The sequence below is a fragment of the Limulus polyphemus genome, unplaced genomic scaffold (assembly GCF_000517525.1).
Source record: "Limulus polyphemus unplaced genomic scaffold, Limulus_polyphemus-2.1.2 Scaffold1829, whole genome shotgun sequence".
NCBI classification, from domain to species: domain Eukaryota; kingdom Metazoa; phylum Arthropoda; class Merostomata; order Xiphosura; family Limulidae; genus Limulus; species Limulus polyphemus.
This window is the reverse complement of record NW_013667439.1, coordinates 1-8396: the sequence shown is the minus strand read 5'-3', so window position 1 is coordinate 8396 and position 8396 is coordinate 1. Positions and strand designations below refer to the sequence as shown.

The 8396-nt window shown below is 30.9% G+C and overlaps 1 protein-coding gene across 1 annotated transcript; it reads right to left on the bottom strand.

Moving 5' to 3' along the window:
- Window positions 1-928: 928 nt before the first annotated feature.
- On the bottom strand, window positions 929-6673 carry LOC111087172 (calcium-activated chloride channel regulator 4A-like). The gene is made up of 7 exons (XM_022392901.1): window positions 6443-6673; window positions 5741-5968; window positions 4744-4902; window positions 4395-4533; window positions 3460-3615; window positions 2214-2396; window positions 929-1859 (listed from the first exon to the last, which is right to left on the bottom strand). The coding sequence occupies exons 2-7, from the start codon at window positions 5927-5929 to the stop codon at window positions 1345-1347; spliced, it is 1341 nt and encodes a 446-aa protein (XP_022248609.1). The 5' UTR covers window positions 5930-5968; window positions 6443-6673; the 3' UTR covers window positions 929-1344.
- Window positions 6674-8396: the final 1723 nt, after the last annotated feature.

The window sequence follows — 8396 nt, the reverse complement described above, 5'->3', positions numbered from 1 at the left end:
AAACTTATATTAAAGTTTTTCTTCATTACCCATTCAAGCCGTCTCCAATCATTATTTTCTCAAAGTGGGTTCCTCGTCATCGAAACTGACTTTACTGTTGCTTGAGCACTTCATTTCCTTATAAATGAAGTAAAGAGCCTGTTGATATCTAATCCCAACCTTCTGTTAATTGTTGGATTTGTGATTCTTCGACCTTTCTGTGTTTTCAATTTCATCTTTGGGCTTACAATTTTTCAATTAATTAAGTGGTAACAGTATGTATAATGGTTTTTATTAGTCGGACTATATTTTTATGTTATTTTAATTTTTGCTACAAATGTCCGATAGATTTTTCTGCATTTTTAAGTTTTTAAACACAAAACTTGGAGTCTTGGTAAGAGATAAAAAGTCAATTTGAAAACATGTTCTAACAAGTATTGTGGAGGGCTGGTGTATAATGCAAAGATATTCCACTGTTACTTTTCAAGATTTGATCCACAGTTCAATGGAATAATAAAAAAACAAGACAAAATAAAGTTTAACTTACTCTCTACATCTACTACTATGCAACACTACATGTTCACCTCTATGGAGAGGTAATTAATGTAATTTTTCATCAACATTAATAATTTTATTTATTTCTTTTTTAGTTTTGGAGTTGTAGGGAAACCATGTTTTCTTCATTTTTCCTTTCTAACTTCTGGCAACATTTCAAAGTGTGCAAGAATATTATTTAAACGTTTACAAAGTATATGAAAGTATCTTATTTATCATAACATATTTGTAATGAAGCAATGAAACATTATAGTATTTTTAAGGAGCAGACTTACAGAGTCACAGTGAATATTCTTATTGACTACAATGTGCAGTGAATAATTGCCTTTATTTTAATTACCAAAGATTAAGATAATTTTATAAAGCAAACATATAATTGATTTTTTAAAAAGAAACATATAATCCCAAGATTTAGTTGCATGTTTGTATGTATACATATACATATATATATATATATATATATATACACACACACATTTTAATAGTAATACTTTAGTTGTAATGTTGCTTACTTTTTACTAAAAAATTACATTTTCAAAGACCTTTTGAGAAACCACTTAAAGCCTGTTTTAAAAAGTTTAACTGTAAAAATGAATTGCCTTTTATATTCAAAAAAAGATTACTAAAAATGGTACTTGAATTTAGGTTAAGGATCCCTTTTGATGAAAGTAAAAAGCAAACTAAATAATTATTGATAGAATTAATCTAGCCCTCTAAGAATTCAAATTTTAAATATATTATTTAACAAATATCTTTTGCTTAATACATATTAGCTTTTTTAATACAAGAAGATTTTTCAGGTTTTTCATTCTATGGTCTGTTTATTATTCTTTGAGGAGCATGGATTGAACAGCCAATACCATTTGATTTACTTTTAATGTTGTTCATTTTGGGGATTTCATACGTCTTACAATCAGCAATTTCTGGCCAATCACAATACTTCTTCTGTGGGTTGAAGTGCAATTCATGTGGGCAGGCCATTAGCTGTGGCTTTAACAATGAAATGGAACATATTAGGTACTTAGAACACTCTGAAGGATGAGGAAATAAAGCCTCATCTTTTGGACAGTGCAACACAGACTGGACATTCACTGCTTCCTTCACACCACCCTTATTACCAGATTTGTCAATAGCACGAATTGCTACATAGTAATTTCCCTCTGGTAAGTAAAAGGATATATACTGCACAGTGCCAGCCGGTTGAGGTTCAAGGGAACCCCTAATTATATCATTAACAGAAATGACATTGTGTTTAATATTTTCAAATTCTTCAATAACTTCATCTGGAAAATCGGTTTTCAGGTACTTTATTTCATAGTTTGCAGCTGAAAATAGAAATTGGACTCAACACTTTAACTTTTCGAAAAGTCTACAAAATGGTAATACATTAACGCTTAACTCACAGTTTGTGCCAAGTTGAATGTTAATGTTGAAGAAAAGGTAAAAGGAATAAATTATAGATCTATAGCTTTTTTTGTAAAGGTTGCATTTTTGTGTATCCAAGTTTTAATTTATTGCTGAAAAATATTTCTAAAAAAATTCTGTCATTTTATTATATTTTGAGTAGTGTGCAATTACAATTAACAAAATATATGATATACTTTTCAAAACAAGTTTGAAATTCTGAATTCAAGAATTTATATTTATGAACATATGCACTGGTACAAAAATGATCTTACCTATTCCAACATTATAGTCATCCCCTGGTGCCACCAAACGAATAGTAATAACCCCATCATTGAATGGGGGAGAAACATTTTCTAAACGATGTATTTCACTTGGAGGTATTCTGTCTTCTTCAGTAGAGTTGAAATCAATGGCATTTATAAAGGTGCCTACTGAGACAACTCGCTGAAAATGCCCTACAGAAATGCCAAACTATATATTATGAAATATGTTGTGTGGTAAATTTTCACATGAATTTTACAATGTTTCTCTTTGAGATATTTAGGTTACCTGCTATTTTTTGTTATATAACTTCTAAAATAAAACATTCTTCAAAATCAATATACAAACTTTTGTTATTGTCAACTATATTACACGAAAAGCTTAATTTGTGATACTTTATTGGCTTAATTACTAACAGAAGATTAATAATGATTAACTACGTAATGTCTGTTTGAATAAATTATAAATCATCTTAACTATGTTTTGAATGGTTATATTTATTGTGGTTATCGTGCCAGTGCCACAGCTATTTGGTGTATAGTGCCTGATGTGACTATCCATATGAAATAGGACTATAAAAGTATTCCATTATCAGGGGCTTCATGTCCCTCATTCCTTTTTCTTTTTCCTTCAATGTAACTTACAGTATATTGTTTAATAATCACAGCAACCCCTGCCAGGACAGATTTAAAATTCAAACTGACTCTCTTTATTGTACTAATTCAGCAACTGTTATATAACCTACATGCAACATAGCTGTCACTTCAATTTTAGTTTTGATAATATTTTTTCTGCTCCTAAGTGTATCTTTTGCAAGATCTATTAATGCTTGAAATATAAAGACATTAGTCAATTCACTAATTTCCATTAAAGCCACTAAACTGAATATGTAGGAGCTAATTTAAGCAAAGAAAGCAAATTATTCTTCAATGCTGTTATAGATACAGATGGATCCATAATTAAATAAATAAATCTTGATGTTTACATTTTCAAGTCATAGGAAAATGTGCTTTCTTCTGAATGCTAATGTAAACTAACCATAAGTGTATATTTTTTTTCTTATTATGAAAACTAATAATACCAAAGGGAGTAAAATTATTTTCTAAGTTTTGGTGTTTCACATTTAATAAAAAAATTCAAACAATTAACAGAATCTGTATCATTTTCAATTAAATGATTACATGGCCAAAGTTGAATATGTAATATCTCTCTTAAAGTATCTTACAGTAAGTCTTATCTCTTAACATTAATGCTTACCCTCCATTTTCCGAGCAATGCCATGTTGAAACACTGTCTCAACTTGAGTTCTTCCTAAAACACTTGTCACTTGGACTTTCACAGAGTATCTTCCTCCTCCTGAAAACTCAGTAAAGTAGTTGGAATAGAGTCCATCACTACTCCAAAAGTCTGGATCTACATAAAGCACAGATGTATTAGTTTCTTTCATGATTTTGGATCTTGGTTTAACTTTTCATCACAAAGTGAACATTTATCACCTTTAATATTATGTATATTATTCACATAGCAAATGGTGAAAGCTTATTCACTGAACTGTTCTCCATCTGAAAAGTTCAAGTATAGTAATCATGTGAAAAAATTAGATATTCAACTCATAGAAGCTTTTATTCACTCTCTTAAGATATTATGATAATATAAAACTTCATATTATAAAAACATACAATTGGAGTATTTTTTATAGAATTACTTCACAAGTTATCAGAAATTTTTTTATAACATTCTCTGCTAAAATCGGAACTTAATAAAGTGTGTCATAGCAGGAATGTGTTTGACTTCACTTAAGACTACAGAAAATGGGGTAGTCTCTAATTTTGTTATCTATAAAAGCATAGCAAGTACAAGCCTAGAAGTTACATTTTGCCATTTGTTTATTCATGAAACATAAATAAAATAACTGCATTTCCTCTTCTCATAGAAATCAAATTTGAACAAAATCAAAACCTGATGATTTTTCTAAATAAATTATACAAATGTACTTTGCAATAATAATAATAATAATTTGGCTTCAGATAATAATAAAAGTATATAATAGCTCAGACACTAAAGTATTATATTCAGGAAAAACAACATGTCACTATTTTCCTCAACTTCTCACTCACTGATTATTTTCTCTTTAGTTAAAAAAATCTCAAATCAAGCAAAATCAGTTGTTAAACTTGTCTGATATAGCTTACCTCCAAGGCCATTGTCAGGCAAGTTTTTATAAACAGTTGCTCCATCAGGGCGAGAGATTTCAGCCATTACACAGGCACCACTAATAGGTGATACTCCCTGGCGAACATCAGCAACAACAATCACACGAGTAGATAACTTCTGTAAGTTTTAACACAGTATGATGAAGTCTAGGGTGAAGCTTAGCAAACGGTTTGTTTCAGTAAAGCTTGAGTTATAAAAATGACTTTTTGTAACAATTCACTTATAAGTATTTTATATATTGAAACTTTATTTTAAATTGAGAGAAAAGTAGGAATAATATTTTTTAGATAAACTTATCCAGGACAGCTTTAGCTTTACAACACTTACTCTTCCTAAATGGCCTGTGGGGGTTTCATCCACAAACAAGTGGACAGATACTTGGACTGGTTTTACTTCACGATTATGTGGTAATGATGTAACAGTAAGAGTAGCATTTGGTGTAGGTTCCATATTTTTCAACCAAATTTCATATTTCCAAACACCAGTCTAGAAAAGAATAATTATTATTGAACACAAAATCAATTTTTTAATAACTGTTTGTTTCAGATTTTTGCCCAAAGTTACACAAGGGATATATGTGCATAATCTTCCCTAATTTTGTACTAACAAACTAGAGGGAAGACAGTTACTCAATAACATCCATCTATTATCTATTGTTTGACAGAATAGTTTGATTTCACATACTCTTAAAGCAAACCCTGGCCCCAAAGTGTGGAGTGGCAATCCACGAAACACAGTCTACACACACACACACACTAATCATTAGGTCAGACCTGGCCCATTTTTAGAATAAGCTAATGGATTGATACTCAGTTGTAATACAAACAAAATTTATTATGACAAGTGCATCTACTGATGTAACTCAAAACTAAATAGTAATAATACTACACATATTATGTGTTTGTGAACTGATAACTGCTCAACAAGTTTCTGATTCTTTACTGTTTGTTTTTTATGTTTACACTTACAAATGTTTTTACAAACTGTAACTTTATAGAGATAAACTTCATGTAAAGACAGCCTTCATAATGTTGACATCTTCTTATGATGGACAGTCTTTGAAGGTTTGGACTAATAGTTAAGGATTGCCTATTTAGTTTAACTAGTGGCCAATATAATCAGATTTCAAATTATTGTCAAGGTTAGTAGCCTATAGAATCTCCTGAATGTTATTTACTAATCTTTTTTATTGCAACAAATTAATTACGAATTAGTTTCTTTCTTAAGGTTCAGCTGCTAATTGTTTACTGTCTTCAGAGTAGTTACTTATAATTTTGGTGTAAAAGCCTTGTTTCAAATTCTAAGGTTTTTTTAAACACATTACCTCATTTGACAGATTGTAGATGATATGTCTGCGCATTCCATCACTGGAACTTCTGGCATGGTCTAATGTGTACACTGAATGGCTAGTTGGGCTAGTTACTTTGAAGTTGGACACCTCTAACGGGTAAAAGTAGGAAAAGAGTAACATGGTATCCTTTCCAAGTTCTGGATCTACAGGAAAAGTCCCCATTACATGGTCCCAGTTCCAAGGTACTTGTTGAGAAATGATCTGGTAATTTTCAAAAATACTTAGAGCAAAATTTACTGACTGGATAAATTGAAAATGAAAGAAACAATATTAAAGTTACAGAAGTAAAGCTATCACAAATCAGAATACAGACCATAGTAAAAAATATCAAGACCTTAATGTTTTTAATGAATTTTGTATATTTTTTTATTGTACCAGATTTTTAAACATTACTCAACTAAATCTGTAAGTTAATTCCTTAAAAAAAAACAAGCGAGTATCATAAACACACAAGAACATAACAATGAAATGCATCAGAAACAGTAAGAAGTAATTAGACCTAAACATTTTTATGAGTTTTTCAACTCTTCATTTAACTGGATCAAGGTTAATGAAATTATAGGCCCACATGTATATATTACTTAATAGCTTGCTTATTCATATTACCAAAATAAACCTGACTTAATATGCAATGTTTTTTAAAAACAAAATCTATTTTATGAAAAGTATCATCACCAAAGCTATTTGTTTAGATAATCAGGAAATATAGATGTTTGAAAACATTTTTCAATATTGGTACTCCATAAGAGTAGCAGAAATTAAGTATTTTGTTAGCTATAATTTCAATGTTTCAACTTAGATGTTAACTGTAGGACACATGACGTTAAGTAGGCCTAGAATATCTAAAATGCTATAGAAACACAAAAATCAAGTAAATTATATGAATATTTAGAAGTGAGACATCAGATATAAATATGAGTGGATCAGTCAATTAGTAAGCTAGCAGTGAATCAATGAGAGGAACCAGACTGGAAATTAGATGAAGGAACAGAAAAAAAAAAAAAGGATCATGGCATAAGAAGAAATTTATAGAAAATTTAAAGAAGATAAAGTGGTAAGAGACAAGAATTTTAAAGAAACGATCAAGAAAGTACTATTTAAGAAGAATTAGAATAAAAAATAAATCCACTTGAAGACAAAATTAATGAAGCTATAGGTTATGTACAAATGAGACATGAACAAAGCAAAGAAAGACACCAATGAGATAGAAAAGAACATCAGTGACAAAATATAACATATAGAAATAACTCATTAAATGCAAATAACAAACCAGCTACACCCCTTTCTGCATCAGATGAAAAATTCCAACCTCAAACACCATTTACTACAAAATATAAAATTTGATTCTTATTTGATCTACACCTATTACCACTACTACTGTGTCATCTGTAGCTGCAGGACCCAACTGGACTACTTCATCCGTAACATCACTAAATCAAGTTCGAGAATTTACTTTCCAGTTCAACATTCTCCAATGAGAAACCAATGGACTATTGTGTAAAGGTACCATGGGAGACATAACAGGTTTAATTTGAAATAATTTTCAAATTGAATGAGTGGAATAGTAAATAACAAACTATTTATCTTGCTGCCCAGTTTTAACAATAATAAGTAACCTTCCAGGTGAGAGTCATAACAATTATCAAGCATTAGTATCTGCCTTATCCAACAAGATACACACCAGTAGAAAGTATCCAAAACAAAGTTTCAGAGCAGAGTATAGAGAAAAAACGAGTCCTTACCCACACTTGCAGTAGATTTGGAAAGACTTGCTCAGTTATCTCACTTAGACATTTCTTGTAAAATGATGTGTTATGACAGCAGAAGTCACGTGGCGCTGCTGATGAGTTTCTCGAATGATCAGTGAAGTCCACGTATGTTCGAGAGGCCCTCTTTGTTAGTGTATAAGGCTGGCAGGGAAAGCCAGCATATACGAATGAAGAGAGAGCAGTACTTACCTTGAGTTCCATGTATTTATGATTCTGTTAGTTTCAAGCTAGTGATCCATAAAGTGTGTGTTTCGCACTCATCGAGAGCGAAGTTATCGAGATTGTGAATCACTGTGATTTATAGCATGTATTATAGAAGTTGTTAAGTTTAAAGTGATGAGAAACGTACTGATTGTGGAACTTCTGTCTACTAAAAGTTGTATCAAGAAAGAATAAACAGGTTTAATAAAGAAAGGACTTATATCGCTGAAGATCCTCGGAAAGAATTTATACCGGAAGCAAACAAACAAGAAGATATGTAACAAATTGATGTCAGAGAGTGGGACGGAAAAGAAAAAAGAAGATGGAAACGTGAAGTGGCAAATCAAACTACAGTTTAGCAGATTTGATGGCAGCAATACAAGAACAGTAAAAGAAACAAGAAGAACGAGAAAATAAATAAGAAGAACCAGAAAAGAAACAAGAAGAAAGATTACAGCAGTTGTTGGAGGGAAAAGAAAAGAAACAAGAAGAGAGATTACAGCAGTTGTTGGAGGAAAAAGAAAAGAAATAAGAAGAACGAGAAAACAAACAAGAAGAGAGGCTACAGCAGTGGTTGGAGGAAAAAGAAAATAAAGAAGAGAGGCTACAGCAGTGGTTGGAGGAAAAAGAAAATAAACAAGAAGAGAGACTACAGCAGT

Excerpts from the sequence above, each read along its gene's own strand:
- LOC111087172 (XM_022392901.1), bottom strand. The coding sequence starts at position 5,929 with ATGGGGACTTTTCCTGTAGATCCAGAACTTGGAAAGGATACCATGTTA. Across the intron at positions 4,903-5,740 it reads TCTACAATCTGTCAAATGAG|ACTGGTGTTTGGAAATATGA; the intron begins GTAATGTGTTTA and ends ATTCTTTTCTAG. Across the intron at positions 4,534-4,743 it reads CCACAGGCCATTTAGGAAGA|AAGTTATCTACTCGTGTGAT; the intron begins GTAAGTGTTGTA and ends TAAAACTTACAG.